The 26,795-nt window shown below is 40.4% G+C and overlaps 1 protein-coding gene across 1 annotated transcript in view; it reads right to left on the reverse strand.

Moving 5' to 3' along the window:
- Positions 1 to 26,795, reverse strand: part of LOC136886745 (fatty acid synthase) — a 367,163-nt gene that overhangs the window by 9,100 nt on the left and 331,268 nt on the right. The window contains exons 31-32 of the mRNA XM_067159549.2: positions 15,430 to 15,699; positions 3,814 to 4,050 (exon numbers count right to left, since the gene is read on the reverse strand). Coding sequence (XP_067015650.2) covers positions 3,814 to 4,050; positions 15,430 to 15,699 — 507 coding nt within the window. The remainder of the gene's footprint in view (positions 1 to 3,813; positions 4,051 to 15,429; positions 15,700 to 26,795) is intronic.

Raw genomic sequence — 26,795 nt, forward strand, 5'->3', positions numbered from 1 at the left:
AGGTGTGCGCAAGACGGGTGCCACGCATGCTGACTGAAGACCACATGTGGCAACGAGTTGATTCTTCCCGCGAATTTCTTCAACACTTTGTAGCCGAACAGGACTCAATTGTCACGGGTGACGAAACCTGGGTGTTCCACTTTACACCTGAGACCAAGCAACAATCACGCCAGTGGCAGCATCCCTCTTCGCCAAAGACACTCTGCCGGTAAAGTCATGACAACTGTGTTTTCGGATCGAAAAGGGGTATTGTTGGTCGACTTGATGCCCACTGGGACCACAGTTAATGCTGACAAGTACTGTGAGACCTTGAAAAAACTCAGACGGGGAAGTCAGAACGTGAGAAGAAGAATGTTGAGCAAGGGCGTAAACATTCTCCATGACAACGCTCGCCCATACGTCCCCGGGCAAACCATTGCTCTCCTGCAACAGTTGCAGTGGAACATCATCACCCATTCACCCTATAGTCCCGACTTGGCGCCCAGTGACTATCACTTGTTCCCTAAGTTGAAAGAACATTTGGCTGGAAAGTGGTTCAGCACCAACGATGAGGAGAAAGATGAGGTTCACAACTTCCTGAACAGCATGGCGGCGAGCTGGTATGACATGGGCATACAAAAACTGTCACATTGTCTACAAGAATGCAATGACTGAAATGGTGATTATGTAGAAAAATAGCTAAATGTTCAAGCTGTAAAATTATGTAAACCATTGTAGAAATAAACAAGTCTATGTATTTACAAAAAAGTACGAGACCTTAATTTTGGGATTACCTTCATATTATAACAGGTTTTAGGTTCCCTCCTGCCTTAATATAGGGGGCAGTATCAGATAAGAACAATACTACATTTTCGTACGTAATCCCCTTCGGCCACAATAAAATCATTGTGTTATTGAACACTTTCGCAGTAGTTGTATGATTTATCGCTGCCATTTCTTTTACTGTTAGAAGATAAACCCTTGAAATTTCATTCTGAGTGAGCAAACAAACAATTACATTGCATACAGATTGTTTATACACACCTGGACTTTCATCCAAAGTAACCAAGATTAGACTTTAATAGAATCATGAGTTTCTTGCACTGTTTTTTTTCTTTTTTTTTTTTTCATAAATTAATTGAACATAATGTTAGTGAAGAGTAGACTTACGCGGTATAGTGTGGTATATATATTTCTAAGAATGCACATCAGTTAGGATGTTCTAATATACATAGTGTCCAGCTCCATGGCTAAATGGTTAGCGTGCTGGCCTTTGGCCACAGGAGTCCCGGGTTCGATTCCTGGCAGGGTTGGGAATTTTAACCATAATTGGTTAATTCCGCTGGCACTGGGTCTGGGTGTATGTGTCGTCTTCATCATCATTTCATCCTCATCACGACGCGCGGGTCGCCAACGGGCGTCAAATCAAAAGACCTGTATCTGGCAAGCCAAACTTGTCCTTGGGCACTCCCGGCACTAAAAGCCATATGCCATTTCCATTTCAATATACACTGACTGACAGAGCAAATGCAACACCAAGAAGGAGTGGTCAGAACTTTATGCCAATTGCAGGGTAGACTGACGTCACTGAGGTATGCTCATGATGTGAAATGCGCCGCTGTGCTGCGCACGTAGCGAACGATAAATGGGACACGGCGTTGGCGAATGGCCCACTTCGTACCGTGATTTCTCAGCCGACAGTCATTGTAGAACGTGTTGTCGTGTGCCACAGGACACGTGTATAGCTAAGAATGCCAGGCCGCCATCAACGGAGGCATTTCCAGCAGACAGACGACTTTACGAGGGGTATGGTGATCGGGCTGAGAAGGGCAGGTTGGTCGCTTCGTCAAATCGCAGCCGATACCCATAGGGATGTGTCCACGGTGCAGCGCCTGTGGCGAAGATGGTTGGCGCAGGGACATGTGGCACGTGCGAGGGGTCCAGGCGCAGCCCGAGTGACGTCAGCACGCGAGGATCGGCGCATCCGCCGCCAAGCGGTGGCAGCCCCGCACGCCACGTCAACCGCCATTCTTCAGCATGTGCAAGACACCCTGGCTGTTCCAATATCGACCAGAACAATTTCCCGTCGATTGGTTGAAGGAGGCCTGCAGTCCCGGCGTCCGCTCAGAAGACTACCATTGAGTCCACAGCATAGACGTGCACGCCTGGCATGGTGCCGGGCTAGAGCGACTTGGATGAGGGAATGGCGGAACGTCGTGTTCTCCGATGAGTCACGCTTCTGTTCTGTCAGTGATAGTCACCGCAGACGAGTGTGGCGTCTGCGTGGAGAAAGGTCAAATCCGGCAGTAACTGTGGAGCGCCCTACCGCTAGACAACGCGGCATCATGGTTTGGGGCGCTATTGCGTATGATTCCACGTCACCTCTAGTGCGTATTCAAGGCACGTTAAATGCCCACCGCTACGTGCTGCATGTGCTGCGGCCGGTGGCACTCCCGTACCTTCAGGGGCTGCCCAATGCTCTGTTTCAGCAGGATAATGCCCGCCCACACACTGCTCGCATCTCCCAACAGGCTCTACGAGGTGTACAGATGCTTCCGTGGCCAGCGTACTCTCCGGATCTCTCACCAATCGAACACGTGTGGGATCTCATTGGACGCCGTTTGCAAACTCTGCCCCAGCCTCGTACGGACGACCAACTGTGGCAAATGGTTGACAGAGAATGGAGAACCATCCCTCAGGACACCATCCGCACTCTTATTGACTCTGTACCTCGACATGTTTCTGCGTGCATCGCCGCTCGCGGTGGTCCTACATCCTACTGAGTCGATGCCGTGCGCATTGTGTAACCTGCATATCGGTTTGAAATAAACATCAATTATTCGTCCGTGCCGTCTCTGTTTTTTCCCCAACTTTCATCCCTTTCGAACCACTCCTTCTTGGTGTTGCATTGTCACTGTCAGTCAGTGTACATAGTGGAATGTCAGCATAAGAATTTTTTTTGCAAAGATCCTTATTAAAGTTTGACTACTGGGGCCCTGAAATTGAACAAATTGATTCGTTTAGGGTATTTACTTTGAGCAAACACTGTTTAGCACTTCTTTTTAATGAAACTTTTAAAAAATGCTTTGTTGTTTTCAAACGCAGCATCATTTGAAAACGAGTATCCGCAGTTATACGTCTTTAACACGCAGCACGATATAACAAGAGCCTATATGTAGTAATCCTGCTTTAATTTTCACATTGAGCAGATAATTGTAATTTCATGGTGGCACGTTTTTACAAGTGAATGCTGCAGCTTAGCTATAACAGAACGTGGGGTGCAATGTAACAACCGACCACTCACATTCACAATCAAAGCTCAGCTGCTCTGCAGAAGCGCTTTGCTCTGGCGTTACTGGTCTTCTCAATCCCCGTCGGGAATTCCCCGGCTCCGACAAATGAACTTAATTTTAATTTGTTTATAATTTATTTTTTGTTATTATTATGATTTTTAGAAGGTAATTAATTCCATTTTTAAAAACATTTTCCTGTGAAAATTGCAAAATATGTACAATTTAAATTATATCTTCTAAACATTATGCACTATAAAATTCACATTTTTTAGACCAGGAAATATTGTTTCGTAAACATTTTACTACATGCTTACGTTTCAATAAGATGCAAAAATGTTCTTATTACTGTACATAACTATCCTAGTCCTATTTATTACACTAGCTAGTGGCAGTGTGGGTTAAATTTCAGTAAATATATCATACTTTTGAGGGATATGTTCATCCAATACTCTGAATTCCACAACATTTAAAACAATCTTACCTAAGCTGTTACGGATTTTGTAACACACATCAAATAAATGTCACGGTGACTATAACTTACCTTTGAAAGTCCGCAGTCTCCCTCCATCTTAACCAAAGTGTTGGTGGGGCGTATGAGAGTCACAGCAGACTGTAGCCGTCTACCTTTTGGCCAACTGTAGTTCATAATAGCCCTGATGTTAGTGAAGATAGCATTTACAACTGCACGCTGATAATCTCGATCCACTTCCGGTGCCATGTTCAGTACCCACTCGACTCGTTCACTCCATGAGCTCAGATTTTTCAGTGAACTAGCAAACTAAATGAATTTGAAGAAAATAAGATTTATTACAAGAAATTGGCAATTGAATGATTACAAATTTAAATTTCTTACATGTTAGAAATGGCATCAGAAAATAGTTTCTCTTAATATTTCAAGTAACTCTACTTGCAGACAGACAGGAGCACATAATAGGGTAAACACAATGATAGGTTAGTGTGGGAAGAGTAGGCTCATCATATATCTCAGTTTGACAATTTGATCCTTGTGTCCTGGCTAGTTTATAAATTGTCCCTGCTTGAAATTTACTACTCATAAAATATATTAAATATGATGGCAAAAACGGAACGGTGAACCATCCACTGGCCTCAGTGTTGCCAGTTTAATTACTTTCCTTATTGCTAATGTAATATTTTTTCATTGGCAAGATGAATGAAATTTTTGTATTATTGGTATTTAACCCGAGAAAGACTTATGGTACTGGGTGGTACCAGCATGTACTACTATCAAATTTGTCCTAATTCACAGTACAATAAATTTAAACATTTTCTGCTTTTAGAAATGAAAATATGCTATTTTAGTTAATTCACATATGCTGATTTCAAATCTAAAGCTTGTTTTTCTCTATCGCTTAACAGTTATTTGAGAGGACAAGGTGAACTTCTCGCAACATACTGCATAGGATATATAGTTCACTGTTGTTCACTTGCAGTTTTCTATTATTATATTTGGTGCAATTTCAAACCAAATCATCCATAATCCAAAATACACAACAACAGAAATATATTATGTATTCCAAAATTGTATTTATATTGCAATTAAGACTTCATACAGTAAAAATTCTTACCATCTTAAAAAACTTTTTCCTCAAAGATTTGTACCTATAAGATGACTCCGAAACATCCGTTATAGGTTGTCAACAGTAATCAGGAAGCATGTTGGACACTGATTTCCCTTGGTATCGCCTTTTTTGCTAGCTGCTTTACGTCGCACCGACACAGATAGGTCTTATGGCGACAATGGGACAGGAAAAGGAATGGGAAGGAAGCGGCCGTTGCCTTCATTAGGGTACAGCCCCAGCATTTGCCTAGTGTGAAAATGGGAACCCATCTTCAGGGCTGCCGACAGTGGGGTTCGAACCCACTATCTCCTGGATGCGAGCCCACAGCTGCACGCTCCTAACCACATGGCCAACTCACCCGGTGGTATCGCCTATCCATTTCTAATAAGTCCTGATGGAACCTTTCCCCATGCTCGTCACTGACCTCACCAAGGTTCGGTAGAAAGAAATTCAAGTGTGAATGGAGGAAGTAAATCTTAAGGAACATGTTGCATCCCAGTGTCTTGTAAAGCCCTCAGCCCTATCTCTGTAATTGTCTGCTCTATAGTTTCCCAGAAAATTCACACAAACCAATTTAAAAGCAAGCTAGGGTTTTTTATTTTTTTATTTTTATTTTATTTTATTTTTTTCAACGGGGAAGAGAGTCTCCTCAAATACAGAATCATGTAAGAGATCACATATTTATGGCCATATAAAGATACCTTCTTTTAGTTTTGCCTCACTCAATCTCTGAAATTTTCCCCTTAAATATTGAAATGTCTACTGCCTTAGCAAAGTTCATCAACTCCAGTTGTATATGCAAAGGAGGAAAATTATTTTGGTGACATCAACAAGTGGCAAGTTTTTAACACTTTCTTTCATCTAATACTACACTTTCTCTTGATGACCACTCTATAATTTCATAATGATTACACTTATATCGACTGACCCACTCACAGAGAAAACAACAACATTTTGTAAATCCTGGTTACATTCCTGTTAGCATACCTATTACATTTAGATCTGCACAAACCTGCCACCCATGTTCTGTATAGTTCAAAGCCTTAAGTATTGTTTCCATAATTATTCCTATTAACAGAATAGGCAATTGGGAGGTTTAACATTCCTTTAGAGTAATAAAACCATGAGGTATAATAAGAAAGTTATCCAGACAGGGGGACAGTAGCACCTTCCGCTCCTGAAGAAGTCCCGCTATAAGGTGTGATACAAATATCTCAATAATGTTAGGTGATATTAAAAAACTAGTGTTATTTTTGTGATCAGCATGTCCGAAAACATGGTAATTGATGTATTTTATGTCTGAGAGCAATTCACTGTTGTACTGTGTTATCGAGAAGGACACCATAATTATGGCAAAATTGTACATCGTATGAAAGATAGATCTTGTAAGAATCATTCAGTATGGTTAACATGTCTGTGTTGTGTGGCAAATTTAATCAACAGTACTTCTTTATATGAAGCGACTCTGACTGCTTGTTTGAAGTAAGTAGCATTATTGATTGTACAAGAAAGTGTAAATGAACTTTTCAACAGATTAAATGTGTTCATATCAGATGATAGGAATGACATTACCAATGAATACTTCCTATTAGCTTAATCTGGGAGCAGAAGAAACATGCTGGTACCGTATAGCACTGCACGCCCTTTACAGAAACATTTCATGTTGTTATTATAAAGTGGATTATTATAAAAGTTAGGTTTCATAAATGTACGAGGAAGACCTGTATAGATTTTTATTACATATTTTAAGGGCTGTGGTATAGTTTATTCAGAAATTCAAGCATAGCAATTTGGTTATGTTTCCCTCTCCAGTGGCCACATCTTAGAGGAAGTATTACATGTACTGTAAAAGGACGACAAAGACATAAGGAATATATACCCTGAGCCACTGGATGTGGCTGTACATTCTGATCAGGGCTCTGCAGGGGAGAATGAAGTGGGTTTATTAGACTATCTTACACAAACCAAAATAGTTTTCGGACTTGAACCTAATAAGTAATGTGATGTTCCCTTTGAAGAGGATTTTCTGCCAAGTAAAAGGCCTAAAAACTGCCTCGAATTCCCTCAACATAAAACAAGGATGATCTCCAATCGGAATCCTTACTGTTTCCCAAATTGGACTATTCCTCAATCCAGGTAAGTCGTCGCTGAAATATTTGAGTGCTTCTTTGATGAAGAGTACAAACCCACAAATGGAAAAAATAGGTCAGTTGCTGAAGTTCACTCTACAGAACAGACCTGTGTAATGTGTAGAAACAAACTTCCACATGTTTCCTCGTAACAGCAAACTAAATGCAGCCCGATTTTATGAACAGTTGTAAATAATAGTGTATGAATGTACCTTTTTTTTTTAATTTCAGCTGCCTGTATCTTTCTGTAAATATGTTTTCAGGTTAGTTTTCATCCAAATAAATGACCTTATTGGATCACATTCACTAATTACCAAACTTTGCACAAATTTTGCTCTTACATGGGACTGGGGTACCATATCATACCAGGCTATTATTGGCAACCCATTTCATATTATATATCAGTCTGCCAAGCCTACCGAAATGGATGCACCAACCGACACTATGAACAAAATTTTCACACCATTCATAAGCAGGGACTGGCTACAAAAGGAATGGCATTACCAGCATCGCTCACACCTCCAGTCACTTTGAGACAGGTCAATGAAAGTAACAAAATTGATCTTTTCACTGTTTCCATATTAATACTATTTTTATGGTGCACACTGTGTATCGGACATGGCCGGTCGTCAGCTCGAACCAGAATTGCAAATAGAAGAAAAGAGATATTAGGTAAAAATAAGTGCCGTGCCGGATCACTTGGGTTGGGCCTAGATCATTGGCCTGCTCCAAATTAGGTGAAAATTACAAAACATAACCCCAAATATAATTTATACAAAGGGAAAACAATACTTAGGTACAGACAGCCTGAAGTGTAGAAGGAACCAGCTTCAAAAAAGCAAAACTAATAAAACAGAGGTTCCTCCCCACTACCTTGAAAACTTCATGTTGTTAAGAAAGACCAGAAAGAAGCAACATTCATGGTATGAAGAAACTTGAAACACTCTCCGCTCTTGCACCGCATGATAGCACAGACAGTGAGATACAGGTAGAAGCAGATATTTATATGGTTCCCATGGTGGGGAGAAGAGAACATTCAAGAAACATCAAGAGCAGGAAGGTAATGACATAAAAGCATACAGGAGTCAACTGATACCTGATTAGTAGAATCTGGGCTGATGTACAAGAAAGGAGAAGTTGATAAAAAGCCATGAAAATAAGAGTTCCAGATACGTAATTTAGATGAATAGTGGCAGAAGGTAGGAATAACATTACATTAAGGAGAGAATTACTTTACAAAATACTAACATGTTCAGTAATACGTTCAGACGTTAGAGCTGCGAAGTGTAATATCGTACAGAGTAAAGCAATATGAACCGAGTCTTCATCAGAAACATCCTTCATTAACAAGGAGTGGCTACCAAATAGAAATTGTGGGGGGATGTGACAAAACTAGCATCAAATAATAGATAATGGTACCAAAGGACTGTCACCTTTGAAGTAGATAGAGGCCACTACACCACAATGTGCAAGGAATGAATACATAATGTGTGTACTTCAGTAACAATGAGATGCAGTACATTATTGCAACATATACCAATTTATAGAATGTAATGTTCGACATATTAACAAACGCCAACTAGATGAGACTTCTATTTTAGCATGTTGTGCTATGGGGCAATGTATACTGAATCCCTGCACCTGTCTCTGTAATTCAGATACCATCCAGCAAGGTCGCAGTCAATATGCAGATTAATCTCCTGTTTAGACTGATACTTTCACAGCCTGTAATAATAGACATGACAATAAAGCTATTGGGCTTTTGCCACATCAACAAAACAAAGTGAAATTCTTTACATTTTGCAGAGAATTTCACATGGCAAAAGCCCAAATGCTTTACTATATTATGTCTGATCTCCTGTGTGTTGCTAGCAAACTAGAAGGGTGGTATGTTGCACATGTACTATTTCTTTATCATTACTTGTCTCGTATAGAAATATAATTTATAAATCTCCTGCATTATGAACATCAATATTCAGACATTCATTAACAAGAGTAGATCATCATCATCATTTTCCCTTGTCCAGCTCCCGCTGGGTTGGGATGTTTATGGCACCTTTCCATCTTCCTATATTCACAAACACCATTGTTCCTCCGTAACTGTGTTCCAATATAGGTTTCTTCTATTTATACTATTCATGATCATTATCAACCTACTTAGTCTCCCTCTTGCCCTTCTATCTGGGTCTTCATCATCCGCTTCGGTATCCTTCCATGTGGTGATGGTGGTGATTATTGTTTTAAGAGGAAATACAACTAGGCAACCATCCTCTATATTACACTAATCAGAGAGAAATAAATGGAAGGGAACCAACACTTTGAAAAGTTGAAGATATCGGCCAAAGAAAGACAAGGGCCACGGAAGGCGTGAAAATACCATTGGGGTCAGAAAAGAAAGGAGTTGACCAAGGGAGGTCAGATAGGATAGATGAAAGTGAGAAGCCTGGCACAAGTAAGTGGAAGCAATATCAGGACTCAGCTAAGCGCCCTGTGGTCGCCAACCCACGCTCCCAAGTTGAGAGCCCCTGGGGCCCCTTTCAGTCACCTTTTACGACAGACAGGGATATGATTGAAATAATAACATTAAGTTATTTATTAGACCACCTAATCAATACAAAATCAAATCAAATATCATCAATACGGACCAAAAATGATATTTATTACGTGTAAAGACAGGGATATTGTGGGTGTTATTCTACTGCCCTCACCCACAGGGGGATTGGTATCCTTCCTTCTTGCATCCTTTTAACATGTCCAAACCATCTAAGTTTATCCCTCTCCATTTCTCTAGTACAGCTTTCCCATTCCAATTTCTTCCCTGACATCCTCATATTTTACTCTGTCGTTTCTTGTCTTTCCTATCATACTTCATACTTCATAAAAATTTAGTTTCACTAGCCTGGGCTTTATTCTCCTGACTTTATTTTTTTCAGTGTCCAGGTTTCTGCTGCATATGTCAGTATTGGGTAGTAGTACATCTTACATATCACCTCTTTACACTTCATTGGTACTTCCTTCCTACACTCCAAATTTCTTACGTCTTTTGTTAACATACTGCAGACCGGGTGCCGATCACACCATGCACAAGCCCTGTTCCCGGCCACTTTCTATCTATCTCCAAAGTGGGGTGCATGCCTACAGATACAATTAAACTGTCAGAACTTCACTAACCTTTGAAGGACTATTGTATTTCTTTCTTGAGGCCTTCCCGAATAGTCCTAGTACTCTTTTCTGGTGTGGTGAACAGAATAGCAGGAACCTTTGTGGAGGGGCACACAACATTGCTTGCACATATATCTTGTTTCACTATGCTCAAACACACTCGGCACACTCTAGTTGGGTTTTTCTTTGCCTGTGTTGCTGGTATTTTGTCCAGGATACGTTTCTTAATTTATCCGGACAATATGATTGGGGGTTCTTTTTATGGAGTGAGAAGGAGAGGCAGTTTAGGGATCAATGGGAACTACACTTTCACTCAACCATTCCATAGCAATTCCCATCAAAAATCTACTTCTATCTCAATTTTTTGGGAGAATTTAGGCCATACCTTTGTACCAGGAACACCTTCAAAATCTTCTAGCCTAGTTGCACTATTATCCATAATCCAGCTCTAAGAAAACAATAAGTTATTTACACTATTTAAACTTGGAACAAAATTATCAGATTAATTTTGTACCATGACTGTTCCACGCCATGAAGATAAGGCTGTATCCCCACCATTAGAGCTCTGCACAGATGCGGATATCCGTGAAGTTAGTGTCTTGGCGGATGTAAACTGTATTACAAGATATTAGATTCATTCCATATTGACAGTTTTCACTTTACAAAGGAAAAAATGAATGTATCCTCTTATTCAATAGATAACATAATTCCATAATTAGATGGAGTAATAAAATTCAAACATGTTTCATCTCGTTTGAGCCACCTTGAGTGAAATAAGGGGGTTAAAGTTATTTACATAATACAAGCTAAAAATGTGCTAGAAACATAATGAAGGAACAAATGAAAAACAAAAGAGACATGACAGAAATTAAAAACAATGCAATATACAATATTTCCATCATTAGATGGAGCAATAAACAACTCGTTGAGACGAATTCAGTGAAAAAAAGGTTAATATTATACATAATTGAATGTTAAACCTAAGAAGAAAAGAAATGAAAACAAATGATACATACGGAAACTAACAATAAGTGCTTATAGTGACGTTGCAGACCTCTTTGTCTAAAAATTTTGCAGTTTGATACAATTAAAAAAACAGGACAAAATCACTGTTGAAAATTCAGAACTGACAGCCTGTCTTTGTAGAGTCACCATCACCACGAATGACTAAGAGGGGAGCGGAAAAGATTGAGAATCCAAGGTTGAGAGGAGACAACGTGCCAGGTGAAATGTATGTTACACGTGGTGGAAAAACGCTGATGAACCTCAAATTTCAGAATAGCAGCATTCTCGATTTCATCTCAATTTAGTGGTCCCATTCTTGATGATGGTTTCCAATATTGCCTAGGTGTGTTTGCCTTATTTTAAATGGTCAGGAGGGCAGCGAAAAAATTGAGAAGCTGTGTTAGAGAAGATAACAGGTGCATGGTAAACTGTATGTGACCATAGTGAAAACAGTCAGTGAAGTTCCAATCTGTAATGGAAAAAATGAGGTTGTGTGAGAAACTTGGGCTGATAAGTAAAAAGTGTAAAATGAGTGTGAAGAAAGTTAAACAGTACTTAGTAGGTGGTTGTTCTCTCGAAACGGCCTGGCCTTCTCAAAGTAACGGGGTCCTGTTCTTACTATTGTATCTATTGTTGGCTCAGCTGTGTTTGCGAGGATGGGAGGAGTGGTGGTGAGTTGGAGAGATGGAGGTGGGGGTTTGTATTATTATAGAAGTTCTGACAAATATATAGAATGAATGTTGCAAGTAGAATGTTCTTTTTTTCATTTAGTTCATTTAAATTGTGAGAGGAGTTCATAAACTGATCTAAATCGATATGGATGCTCTCAAGAACGTTGAGCAAGGTGCCTTTTTGCTCATAATGCAAGATCCTAAGATCTTTATCTATTGAAGTGTATTCATGGCTGGATGCTTTATGATGTTCAATCATAGCTGAAAAATGATTATATTTAAGAGCATTGCGATGTTCGGTGTATCTTATGACAAAATTGCAGCCCATTTGACCTATATAGCTGGAATTACAGGAATGGCATTCTAATTTGTAAACTCTGGAGTCATACATAAGAAAGCAGCTTACAATAGCATGGTACTCAGAGCATTAACTGTTCCTTTATCTCGCAAGAATTATAAAAAAGAAATTAATACTATTTACAATATTGTAGAACACAACGGTTTCAGTAGAACCTTCATCAGCAGAATCATCAATAGATAGTCCGGTTCTATAGCTAAATGGTTAGCGTGCTGGCCTTTGGTCACAGGGGTCCTGGGTTCGATTCTCGGCAGGGTCGGGAATTTTAACCATCATTGGTTAATTTCTCTGGCATGGGGGCTGGGTGAATGTGTTGTCTTCATCACCATTTCACCCTCATCACGACACGCAGGTCGCCTACGGGTGTCAAATCAAAAGACCTGCACCTGACCAGCCAAACCGTCCTGGGATCTCCCGGCTCTAAAAGCCATACCCCATTTCATTTCATCAATAGATATAAGAACAGACCCAAGACAACCCTACCGGGCGAGTTGGCCGTGCAGTTATGGACGCGCGGCTGTGAGCTTGCATACAGGAGATAGTGTGTTCGAATCCCACTGTCGGCAGCCCTGAAGATGGTTCTCCGTGTTTTCCCATTTTCACACCAGGTAAATGCTGGGGCTGTACCTTAATTAAGGCCACGGCCGCTTCCTTCCAACTGCTAGGCCTTTCCTATCCCATCGTCACCATAAGACCTGTATCTGTCGGTGCGACATAAAGCCACTAGCAAAAGAAAGACTACCCTAGAAGAAGATTTCGCTCCTAAAGAGAAATTTTCCACTTTCACTTTCAAAAATAGTAGAATTTACCGAATTTCTAATATCTTAAAAAAAAAAAAAAAACATTAAAATAGCGTTTAGAACCTCCCACACTAACCCCAAACTCATTTTTATCCACACACTGTCAACAATAACATTAATAATAGATATTTGAACTCCGGAGTTTACAAATTAGAATGCCAATCCTGTAATTCCAACTATGTAGGTCAAACAGGCCGCAATTTTGTCATAAGATATGCCGAACATTGCAACGCTCTCAAATATAATCATTTTTCAGCTATGAGTGAACATCATAAAGCATCCAGCCATAAATACACTGCAATAGATAAAGATCTTAAGATCTTGCATTATGAGCAAAAAGGCACCTTGCTCAATGTTCTTGAGAGCATCCACATCGATTTAGATCGGTTTATGAACTCCTCACACAATTTAAATGAATTAAATGAAAAAAAGAACATTCTACTTGCAACATTCATTCCATATATTTGTCAGAACTTCTATAATAATACAAACCCCCACCTCCATCTCTCCAACTCACCACCACTCCTCCCATCCTCGCAAACACAGCTGAGCCAACAATAGATACAATAGTAAGAACGGGACCCCGTTACTTTGAGAAGGCCAGGCCGTTTTGAGAGAACAACCACCTATTAAGTACTGTTTAACTTTCTTCACACTCATTTTACACTTTTTACTTATCAGCCCAAGTTTCTCACACAACCTCATTTTTTCCATTACAGATTGGAACTTCACTGACTGTTTTCACTATGGTCACATACAGTTTACCATGCACCTGTTATCTTCTCTAACACAGCTTCTCAATTTTGTTGCTGCCCTCCTGACCATCCAATATTGGAAACCATCGTCGAGAATGGGACTGCTAAACTGAGATGAATCAAGAATGCTGCTATTCTAAAATTTGAAGTTCATCGGTGTTTTTCCATTACGTGTAACATACATGTCACCAGGCACGTTGTCTCCTCTCAAACTTGGACTCTCAAGCTTTTCCACTCCCTCTTAGCCATTCATGGTGATGGTGACTCTACAAAGACAGACTGTCAGTTCTGAATTTTCAACACAGTGATTTCGTCCTGTTTTTTGAACTGTATCAAACTGCAAAATTTTTAGACAAAGAGGTCCACAACCTCACTATAAGCACTTATTGTTAGTTTCAATCTGTATCATTTGTTTTCATTTCTTTTCTTCTTAGGTTTAATACACTTTTTAGATTCAATTATGTATAATATTAACATTTCTTTTATTGAATTTGTCTCAACAAGTTGTTTATTGCTCCATCTAATGATGGAAATGTTGTATACTGTATTGTTTTTTATTTCTGTCATCACTCTTTTGTTTTTCATTTGTTCCTTCATTATGTTTTTAGCACATTTTTAGCTTGTATTATGTAAATAACTTTAACTGCCATTATTTCACTGAAGATGGCTCAAATGAGTCTAAACATGTTTGAATTTTATTACTCCATCTAATTATGTAATTATGTAATGTATTGAATAGGAGGATACATAAAAATTTTCCTTTGTAAAGTGTAAACTGTTTGACAGTGCAGATAATTTTGCTGATAATTTCTAAATAATTAGGTTTAATGTTTTTCACCCAGGTATACTCTAGAAATCTCGACAAACGAGTCTTTCATACATTTCATTCAGTTATTTTTGCTTTACCTACCATCACTTGAAACATTTCATTGAACTCAAAATATTCACCATCACTTGGACATTCTGAACCTGTATCAGGACATAATTCACAAATAAATTCATCCGTCTAAATACACGCGATCCCTGGGAATTGCCATCTTGCTGACTGCTCTTTAAACTTTGTAAACATGTTGTCAGGAAATCCAAAGGAAAACTGTAAAATGAAGAATAATCAAAAGGAAAAGCGACTATCATCCATGCAAAACTATCCACAGCCAAGTTCTATCACCCATGGCCTTCAAATAGTTCTGGTATAACCGAAAAGATGGCACTAAAGTTCTTCAATTAATATGAGCTAAAGCTCGGCCATGCAAACACAAGTTTTCTCAGGATATGTCCACATTGTGTTAAATAGATGTTCCCCATTTCAAAATGTGTGCATGACATTACACAAACCTAAAATAAATTATTGTAGTACGGTTTGAACCTGACATCCTTCACTGTCTAGTCCTGAGTCTTCACCATTCAACCACTGTGCAAGCCATTTAGCCTTGCGCGTATAGCAGTATGTGTTGTGGCCACTGATAATATGACATACTGATACCTTTATTCCTTGTGAACTATGGGGGTATTGGCTCTGACGTTGATGGTAACATGTCATTTGGTATCATTGTCTATTACTTGATGCTAGTTTTGTCACATTTCACAATATCTATTTGGTGGCTTCCCGTTTGTAAGCAGAGAGGTGAATTCTGGGGAAGCATCATGTAGAAAGACACAATCCAATGAAAGAAGTATAGGTATTACAGTATACTAACCTGTTGAATGGTATATTCAAACGTTGGAGTTATGAACTGTATTATCCTGTAGAGTAAAGCAATCTGAAATGAGTCTTCATCTGATGCATCCTTCACTAAGTGCTGTTTCACAAGCTCTGAGGTGAATTCTGGAGAAGCATCCAGTAGAAAGACATGACCCAGCCAGCCCTCGGCTTCCAGAGCTGCAGCCATCTCGAGAGCCACCAGCCCACCAAATGAGTGGCCCAGGAAAGTGAAGGGCTTTCCAGGAACTAACTGCTTCCGTATATGCTGAAACATTTCAAATACATTTGTATTTACATATGCACATATATCCAGTGATGGGAGAAGTACAAAATAAAAGTAACTGGCTTGAATTACAGTTACTTGAGAAATATTTTACTCGGTTACAATTGAATCGGTGTGTGGAGAAAGGAACTAATGCATTTTTTCTAAGTTTTCAAAAGAAACAAAAAACTGAATGTAAAAAAAAATATTGTGCTGATGAAATTAATATTTTTCTCATTGCCTATTGCAGTTATTATGCACTTAGGAGAAGTAATATATATTTAACCCATTTGCATCATTTGACGAGCTGTGTTTGCATGCAGTGTTTTGGCGCATGAATCAAATGACAAGCTCAGCTTGCAGTGACACAGTGTCTCAGTTATCTTCGTATATTAGATTCCCTTTGCATTATAAATTCCCACAATACACGCTGTAAAGAACTAGAGGCAGGTACTGTTGGTAAACAATGCTGCCTGTATTTGTGACACTGGGACTGTTGAGCAACAGTTTATTTTCATCAACATTCAGTATTCATTAGCAGTAGAACTGGCATCGCGGTAACGATGAAGAGAGTGGGAAAGCGTTTGTAGATAGTGTTTTAGATGGCAATTATGGCAATAATGATGTTATGGAAAATGAATCAGAGTTCCAGGGTAGTGATAGCAACAGCGAAAGTTACTCGAGTGCGAAGAGCATTGAAGAAAGTGAGAGTGAACGTGCCGCGCCAATTCCCCGTGCACAAAAGAACCATAGTGGTTGCAAATAGGAGAATAAAGGCAATAATCCTGATATATATCCATTTCATGGTGCTTCAGAAATACTAAAAATGTAGATTCTGTCGACCGTCCTAACTTTGCCATGTTTTAAAGTACATGGATCCACTCATTTTGAAATAATTTCAAACTAAATATTTGTATCACAGCCAGCAGTATTCAAGAAATGAAGTACGGGTATATCACAGCTTTCAATGGCGTGAATGAGAAATTTGAGTGAATTATCTTAATTAGTTCATATTTTATGCATGAAATGAAATGTTGTATGGCTTTTAGTGCCGGGATATCCCAGAACAGGTTCGGCTCGCCAGGTGCAGGTCTTTCTATTTGACGCCTGTAGGCAACCTGCGCGTCGTGATGAGGATGAACTGATGATGAAGACAATACATACACCCAGCCCCCGGGCCAGTGGAATTAACCAATTAAGGTTAAAATCCCCAACCCGACTGGGAATCAAACCCGGGACCCTCTGAACCGAAGGCCAGTATGCTGACCGTTCAGCCAACGAGTCGGACATTTTATGCATGTTTTTGTGTGACAGATACGCTCAAACTACTGGGGGGGGGCAAATTAAATCACATTTCACTGTCAACAATGTGGCCATTTATTGTGACTTGAATGGGGTAATGAGGGATTAGAGACAAAAAAAGAAAAAAAAAAAAAAGAAAAGCACCTTTCTCCTGCCACTATCAGAATTGAACATACTTCACGTAACTTACTCGTGAAAAACCAAAAAATTATTATTCATTACCATTTATTGATTGAATACTACATCAAGATTGTGACAGTAAATGTCCTGACACTGACGGGAAAGACAGAAGAACTGGCTGAATTCATGAAAGAAAAAGATATAGTCATACTCGGACTGTGTGAGACCAAGAAGAGGGGTACGGGAGAGATTCCTCTGAAAGAAAGATACAGGCTGTATTACAGTGGAGGACCTGAAGCAAAAAATGGAGTGGCCATCATACTTAGAAAAGAAATCCAAGAATACGTGGAGTCTACAAAATGCGTCAGCGATAGGATGATGGCAATGAGACTCCAGTTTGAAAATGGCATGAAAGACCTGTTCCAGTTGTATGCCCCACTAACGGGTTGCATAGAGGACTTTTTAGAGGAAGTGAAGAGACAGATAGAAGATAAGGAAGTGCTATTGATGGGAGATCTACATGCACAAGTTAGAATGGAAAGACAAGGAAAGGAAGATGTTGTAGGGCCACTGGGCTGTGGAAATGTAAATCCAGAAAGTGAGTTGCTGGTGGATTTTTGCATGAGGAACCAAATGATTGTTGGGAACACCTGGTTTAGGAAGAAGAACAGTCAGAGGATTACAAGGTATGGTTGGGGAGACAGACGAACAAAGACCATGATTGATTATATAATCATAGAGAAAGAACACCGGAAGAACCTTGTAGATGTAACAGCCATGCCTGAAGAAGCCGTTGGTGGAGATCATAGAGTTGTGATAGGAAAACTAAAAGTGGGAAAGATTGAAAAGCCCCCATTAAGAAAAGAGAAAAGAATTAAAGTATGGAAGCTGAAGGAGAAAAGCATACAAAAAGAATTTTTAAAAGGAAATAATACCCTTGGTACCCAGGACAGAGTGGGGAATGTTGAAGATGAATGGAAAAAATTTAAGAAAGCACTGGTTGAATGTGCAGAAAAGGTATGTGGTGGAATATCAGGAAATGTAAAAGACAAAGAGACACACAGATGGATGATAGGGTAAAGAGTAAAGTGAAGGAAAAGAAAATGGCATGAAAAGCATGGAAAACATCTCAGACTGAAGAAACATACATACATACATTATCATTATAGACTGTTATGCCTTTCAGCGTTCAGTCTGCAATTTTCTGTGAATTTACTAAACATCACCACAATCCTCGATTTGCAACTAGTGTTGTGACCTCATTTAGTTCTATACCTCTTATCTTTAAATCGTTAGAAACTGAGTCTAACAATCGTCGCCTTGGTCTCCCTCTACTTCTCTTACCCTCCGTAGCAGAGTCCATTATTCTCCTAGGTAACCTATCCTCCTCCATTCGCCTCGTATGACCCCACCACCAGGGCCGGTTTATGCGTACAGCTTCATCCATCGAGTTCATTCCTAAATTAGCCTTTATCTTCTCATTCCGAGTACCCTCCTGCCATTGTTGCCACCTGTTTGTACCAGCAATCATTCTTGCTACTTTCATGTCTGTTACTTCTAACTTATGAATAAGATATTCTGAGTCCACCCAGCTTTCGCTCCTGTAAAGCAAAGTTGGTCTGAAAACAGACCGATGTAAAGATAGTTTCGTCTGGGAGCTGACTTCCTTCTTACAGAATACTGTTGATCGCAACTGCGAGCTCACTGCATTAGCTTTACGACACCTTGATTCAATCTCACTTACTATATTACCATCCTGGGAGAACACACAACCTAAATACTTGAAATTATCGACCTGTTCTAGCTTTGTATCACCAATCTGACATTCAATTCTGTTGAATTTCTTACCTACTGACATCAATTTAGTCTTCGAGAGGCTAATTTTCATACCATACTCATTGCACCTATTTTGAAGTTCCAAGATATTAGACTGCAGGCTTTCGGCACAGTCTGCCATTAAGACCAAGTCGTCAGCATAGGCCAGACTGCTTACTACATTTCCACCTAACTGAATCCCTCCCTGCCATTTTATACCTTTCAGCAGATGATCCATGTAAACTACGAACAGCAAAGGTGAAAGATTACAGCCTTGTCTAACCCCTGTAAGTACCCTGAACCAAGAACTCATTCTACCATCAATTCTCACTGAAGCCCAATTGTCAACATAAATGCCTTTGATTGATTTTAATAATCTACCTTTAATTCCATAGTCCCCCAGTATGGCGAACATCTTTTCCCTCGGTACCCTGTCATTAGCTTTCTCTAGATCTACGAAACATAAACACAACTGCCTATTCCTCTCGTAGCATTTTTCAATTACCTGGCGCATACTGAAAATCTGATCCTGACAGCCTCTCTGTGGTCTGAAACCACACTGGGTTTCATCCAACTTCCTCTCAACGACTGATCGCACCCTCCCTTCCAAGATGCCAGTGAATACTTTGCCTGGTATACTAATCAATGAGATACCTCGATAGTTGTTGCAATCCTTCCTGTTCCCTTGCTTATAGATAGGTGCAATTACTGATTTTGTCCAATCTGAAGGTACCTTACCAACACTCCATGCTAATTTTACTACTCTATGAAGCCATTTCATCCCTGCCTTCCCACTATACTTCACCATTTCAGGTCTAATTTCATCTATTCCTGCTGCCTTATGACAATGGAGTTTATTTACCACCCTTTCCACTTCCTCAAGCGTAATTTCACCAACATCATTTTCCTCCTCCCCATGAGCTTGGCTGTTCACAACACCACCAGGATGATTTCCTTTTACATTGAGGAGATGTTCAAAATATTCCCTCCACCTCTCCAGTGATTCCCTGGGGTTTATTATGAGTTCACCTGAATTACTCAAAACACTGTTCATTTCCTTTTTCCCTCCAAGATTCTTTATTACTGTCCAGAAAGGTTTCCCTGCTGCTTGACCTAGCCTTTCCAGGTTGTTACCAAAATCTTCCTATGACTTCTTTTTGGATTCAACAACTATTTGTTTCCCTTTCTTTCATCTACGTACAAATCCCTGTCCGCCTCGGCCCTTGTTTGGAGCCATTTTTGATAAGCCTTCTTTTTACGTTTACAAGCTGCTCTCACTTCATCATTCCACCAAGATGTTCGCCTTTTTCCATCTTTACACACAGTTGTTCCTAGGCATTCCCTTGCTGTTTCTACTACAGTATCCCTGTATGCCACCCATTCACTTTCTATATTCTGAACCTGCTTACTGTCTACTGTTTGAAACTTCTCACTAATCATATCCATGTACTTCTGTCTAATTTCCTCATCCTGGAGATTTTCTGCTCTTATTTGTTTGCAGACAGATTTCACTTTCTCTACCCTAGACCTAGAGATACTTAGTTCACTACAGATCAGATAGTGGTCTGTATCATCAAAAAATCCGCAGAAAACTCGTACATTCCTAAGATTTCCCGAATTCGAAGTCTGTTAAGATATAGTCTATTATGGATCGGGTACCCCTAGCCTCCCACGTGTAGCAGTGAATAGCCTTATGCTTGAAGAATGTATTCGTAACAGCTAAACCCATACTAGCACAAAATTCCAGCAAACGCTTCCCATTCCCATTAGTTTCCATATCTTCCCCACATTTACCAATCACCCTTTCGTATCCTTCAGTTCTATTCCCAACTCTCGCATTAAAATCGCCCATTAGCACTATTCTATCCTTGCTGTTGACCCTGACCACGATGTCACTCAATGCTTCATAAAACTTGTCAACTTCATCCTCATCTGCACCCTCACATGATGAATACACGGACACAATTCTAGTCCTAATTCCTCCAACTGACAGATCTACCCACATCATTCGCTCATTTACGTGCCTAACAGAAACTATGTTGCGTGCAATGGTATTCCTGATAAAGAGCCCTACCACAGACTCTGCCCTTCCCTTTCTAACATCCGTCACGTACACTTTATAATCTCCTATCTCTTCCTCGTTATCTCCCCTTACCCGAATATCACTTACTCCTAGCACATCCAGATGCATCCTCTTTGCTGACTCAGCCAGTTCTACTTTCTTTCTTCCATAAGCCCCATTGATATTGATAGCTCCCCATCGAATTCCATTTCGTTCGCCAAGTTGTTTCCAAGGAGTCCCTTGCCTGTCAAATGGGAGTGGGACTCCGTTACTCCCATAGGTCCGAGGCTTGCTTAAAATGTTCTGAGCTCGGTAAATTCATGAAGCAGGATACTACCCTACTTGCACATAGTCCAAGTGAGGATCTCTCCTCTAACGGGTTATGGACCACCGGTGAATTGTATAGTCCTAGCAGCCTGAGCACAAGGAGGGCCACGACTCAGAATATGTCTGAGATGCCCACTCCCATTCCATAGCAACTGGTATCCCGACTCTCAGTACCACTTACTAGGCCACTCAGTCGTTGCCCATGGTTCACGAACTAGGACGTGACTACAGTAACCCACAAACATGAACCAACTGAAGAAAGTAGAAGAAAATATGTGGAGGCAAAGAATTTGGCTGAGAAGGTAGAAGGAAGAAAAGAGGAAAAGCTGGGCCTTACTCACACAGAAATTGAGAGATGATATACAGGGCAGCATGAAATTATTGTATGGTATCTTAAGAAACAAAAAGAGAGATGAAGTAAACACCAGATTTGTGAAGGATGAAGACAGCATAATATTAACAAAGCCAGAAGAAATAAGAGATAGATGGAGAGAGTATTTTCAGAAGTTGCTGAACATGAGAACTAATGACAGTCATTCAACGGACCGACCAACAGGAAAGGCCTTTAGTTGATGAGGAAATGGTTAAAGAAATTACAAGGAATGAAATTGAAATGGCAGTAAGAAAGATGAATGGAAAAACTGCTGGAATAGATGAAATTTCAGTGGAGATGATAAAGGCAGCTGGAGCTGTAGGCCTGCAGTGGATATATTGAGTTCTCAGGATTGTCTGGGAGAATAACGAGGGCCCTGAGGATTGGCAAAAAGGAATAATCATTCCAATTTTCAAGAAAGGAGATAAAGTATTGAAGAACTACAGGGGAATTACTCTGATATCCCATGTTGCTAAGATAATGGAGAGGATACTGGAAAGTAGGATAAGGTTTAAGGTTGAAAATCAGATTCAGGAAAATCATTTTGGTTACAGAAGTGGAAGGTCAAATAATAGAGCCCATTTTCATTATAAGACAACTAATGGAAAAGCAATGGGAGTATGGGAATTATATGGTGACAACATTCATTGACATTGAAAAGGCATATGACAGTGCCCCCAGGTCCCAGGATGAAACTTTGGGATAGTCTGGTGCAAAAAGGAATTGGACAGGGATTAATAAAAATGATCATGGCAATGTACAAGGAATGTTGTAGTTGCATGCAGACACAAGTTGGCAGGACAAGTTGGTTCAAAATCACAAGTGAGCCGAGACAGGGAAGTGTTCTATCACCAGTCCTGTTTACGATAGTAATGGATGACGTCATGAAAACAGCAAAAGCAGCATATGGAGGAAGAGAAATGAACATGTTGTTACTTGCAGATGATATTGTGATTTGGGGAGAAGAGGACATGAATGTTCAAGAACAGTTGGATGTGGTGAATGGGAAGATCGAAGAATGTGGACTGAAAATAAGTGCAGAAAAGAGCAAAACTCTTGTTATGACTAGAGGGGAGAAAGAAGGGAAAGGTCAGATTAGACTTGCAGACAAGCCCCTGGAAGTGATGGAGACGTTCAAATACCTGGGGAGTGAATTAATAGAGAATGCTCGATTGGATGCTGAAATTAGTAGGAGGATTCAAGCTGGAAGCTGTTTTTATCATAGTGTAAGAAACATGTTATGGGACAAAGATATGCCAATGGAAGCAAAGGAAACTACAGTATGGTATGTACAAGATGTATTACGTACCCATAACAACTTACGGAGCAGAAACTTGGACAATGACAAAGAAGGCTGAGAGTCGAATACAGGCAGCCAAAATGAAGTTCTTGAGGAGTATGTTACAGAAGAGTAGAAGAGACAAAATAAGGAATGAGAAAATCCGGGAAGAAATTGGAATGGAAAAAATGAATGATAGAATAGAGAAGAGCTGACTAAGATGGTTTGTGCACATAAAGGGAATGAGTGATGAAAGAATGCCAATAAAGATTATGGAGATGCAAATGCAAGAAAGGAGAGACTGCAGACGACCACGATTGAGATGGAAGGACACAATCAAACGCAGTATTAGAGAAAGAAACCTGGACTGGGACACAGTGTTGGAGGAGGAGTGGTGGAAAGACAGAAGAAAGTGGAGAGGAACCATATTTGCCCCTACCCGGCTACAGCTGGATAATGGGAAATGATGATGATGATGATGATGATGATGATTGAATAAATGAAAATTAATATGAAGTAAACTGAATCAATTATTTTATTACATGATAATCACCTGATAGCGTCAGGTCAGGAAATATCCTGCTACCGTATGTGATAGTAGACGGTACAACCTGTGACTGTCTGACCGAGGGTCAGGCGGCCATTACCAAACCTGACAACCAGAAGGGGGGCCAACGGCTACGGGCGGAGGAGTTCCCCTTTTGGAGGCCAGATGATGCCTGTGTGCAGGAAATGGCACATAAATTCATCAGAAGTTGGCAGTCAATGGCTACGAAGGCGGAAGAAGGAACTTTGTAAACACCTCAACGGCAGAGTAGGCAGAGGAACTGCGAACCACAAACTGCTGCCTTGCAGATAGGGAGTGGACCCCAAAGGCTAAGGGAAGATACCCTGACAGAAAACGGGCTGGCATGACAGCTAAGAGGGCAGCCCCCTCATCATGCTAGCTTCCGTAGGGCTAATAACCCACGTGGAGCGAAATTAACTATTCAGAGAAACATGAGAGTAGCCGGATGGATAACAAGGGAACAACCTAGCGCGAAAAGGTATATGAGAATTGGTACTTGGAATGTGACCTCTCTGTCAGGGAAGGAGGTAGAAATAGTCGAAGCAATGGAAAAGTACAAGCTTGCCATACTTGGAGTCAGTGAAACCAAGAGAAAAGGTAATGGCCAAATACTGTAAATTTGGATAAGGGATATGTAATGAGATACTCAGGAGTCAGCAGGAATGAACGGGCAAAAGAAGGTGTGGCCATCGTTATGTCCGAAGCAGTGGAAAACAAAGTGACAGGATGGGAACCTATTAACTCCAGACTTATCACAGTGGATCTGTAACTAGAAGAATGTATTACGCTATTGCAGATCTATGCGCTCACTGAAGATATGCAAGAAGTAGATAAGGAGCAATTCTATGTTCAAATGCAAAAAGCTATAGACAAAGCTAGGGAAAGAAGTAGACATGTTATTGTGATGGGGGACTGGAATGCTAGGATCGGAAATAGGTTACGTCGAGGACATGGATGTATGGGTCAACATGGAGCAGAACGAACCATCAATACCAATGATGAAAGAATGCTGGAATTCTGTATTGATAATGAGCTAAGGATTGGCAACACCTTCTTCACCCATAAAAGTATCCATAAAATAACTTTTGAGGCAGTAGGCCGAGGAGCAAAGAGTTGTATTGACTACTTTTGTTACACTAAGAACATGACTTATGCAGCACTAGATGGAAGGGTCTTCCGCAGTGCAGAAATGAGTACAGAACATCGGCTTCTGGTTATGAAAACAAGGTTCAAGGCTACACTCACACCCTCTCATCTTCGATTTGAAAAAAAATAAGAATTTCTGCATTTAGAGAGGAAGAGGTAAGGCAGAATTATGCTCAGAAGTTGGGGGAAATACTTCAGCAAAGAGAAGGAGAAGAACCTGAGAGAGGTTGGAACTTAGAGATGGAGTGAATTTAAGACGAATATTATTAAAGTAGCAGAAGAGGTCTGTGGGAAAACAACAGTAAACACACGAAGGAAACGAACAAAGTGGTGGACTGACGAAGTCAAGGAAGTTGTAATGAGGAAAAAGGTAGCTTGGAAGGAGTACATGAGAACAAGAAGGGTAGAGGACTGGAGGAACTATGTTGAAGCACGTAATGAAGCAAAGCGGCAAGTACAAGAGGCAAAAGAAAGGAACTGGCAGGAATTTGGTGAGGAAATGGAATCAGAATACAGAAATAATCAGAAGAAGTTTTGGAAGATACTAAGATCCCTCCAAGGCAAAACTGGAAAGAGAATCAGGAACATTAAAGATAGGAACCAGAAGATCCAAACGAGGCCACGGGACATCCTTGATACATGGAGCACCTACTATGAGGATGTGTTCCGCACAGATCAGAATTTACAAGACGACGCCGGTAATGGGGCAGAAGAAAAACTAGAAGAAGGGGAGACAATTATGCAGAGTGAAGTAAGAGAGGTTATCACTGAAATGAAGGTGGGCAAGGCAGCTGGTTGGGATGGAATTTCACCGGAATTGATGAAGTATGGAGGAGAGGCAGTGGTGAAATGGATGACAAGGATATGCCAACAAGCATGGAGCATTCAGAAGATTCCAAAGGATTGGGAGAAGAACATTATTGTTCCTATCCATACGAAGGGCAGCACTCTGGACTGTGCAAACTATCGAGCAATTTGTCTTTCCAGTGTGGCCGGAAAGATATACTCTCGCATATTGGAGAGGAGGTTGATACAAGAAGTAAAGGAAAAATTGGAAGAAGAACAGTGTGCTTTCAGGCCAAGTCGACAAACACACGACCATATATATACACTAAGAACTGTTATAGAGAAAAGGCTTAGTCGAGAGAAGGATGTTCTAGTTGCATTTGTCGACCTAAAGTCCGCATTTGACTCGGTCCCCAGGGAACAGCTTTGGGCAACACTTGAAGACCAAAAGGTAACAAAGACTCTCTTATGCCGCATTAGGAGCATGTACAATAGAGTCCAAGGAGTGGTGAGAATAGCTGGTGAATGCTCTAGGGAATTCGAAATGGTGAAGGGAGTAAAGCAGGGTGACAGCTTGAGTCCTCTTCTCTTTGTGATCTTCATGAACCAAGTCATTAAGCAATGTAAAAGAAGAACTAAAAGAATTAAGGTTGGCAACTGGAACATGAGACCAATATATGTCCAATCCCTGGTCTATGCAGACGACATTCTTATTTTGGCTGGGAAAGAGGAGGATCTCCAACAAGCTCTTACTGAATGGGCTTATGCCTTCCAGGACCGTGGGATGGAAGTGAATGCGAGCAAAACCAAGGTCATGCAATTCACCAAAGGAGAAAAAGAACAGCTTCAAATCAAGTGGAACAATGAGGATATTGAACAACTAGAACAAACTGAGTATCTGGACACCATTTTCAGACAGGACGGAAAATTAGAGGCAGAAATAAACAACAGAAATAGAAAAGCTAATCAAGTTTACTATGGTATAAACAACACAATCATAGGGAAGAAAGAAATTATTAGAAACACAAAAATGCGGGTATATCATGCCGTGTACCTGCCAACCCTCCTGTATGGTGCAGAGAGTTGGTAAGTGCATAAAAAACTGGAGAGCCGTCTGGTTGCCGCTGAGATTAGGTATTTACGGAAAGTTGCTGGGAAAACTCAAAGAGACCATATTAGAAACACCACAGTAAGAGATGAGCTTCAGCAGGAGCCAATAATGGACATCATTGAGAGGAGAGGATTGGGCTGGATTGGTCACCTAGAAAGAATGGAAGATGAAAGGAAAGTGAAGCAGGTGTGGTGAGCCAGACCAACAGGA

Source organism: Anabrus simplex, chromosome X (genome assembly GCF_040414725.1).
Source record: "Anabrus simplex isolate iqAnaSimp1 chromosome X, ASM4041472v1, whole genome shotgun sequence".
Taxonomy (NCBI): domain Eukaryota; kingdom Metazoa; phylum Arthropoda; class Insecta; order Orthoptera; family Tettigoniidae; genus Anabrus; species Anabrus simplex.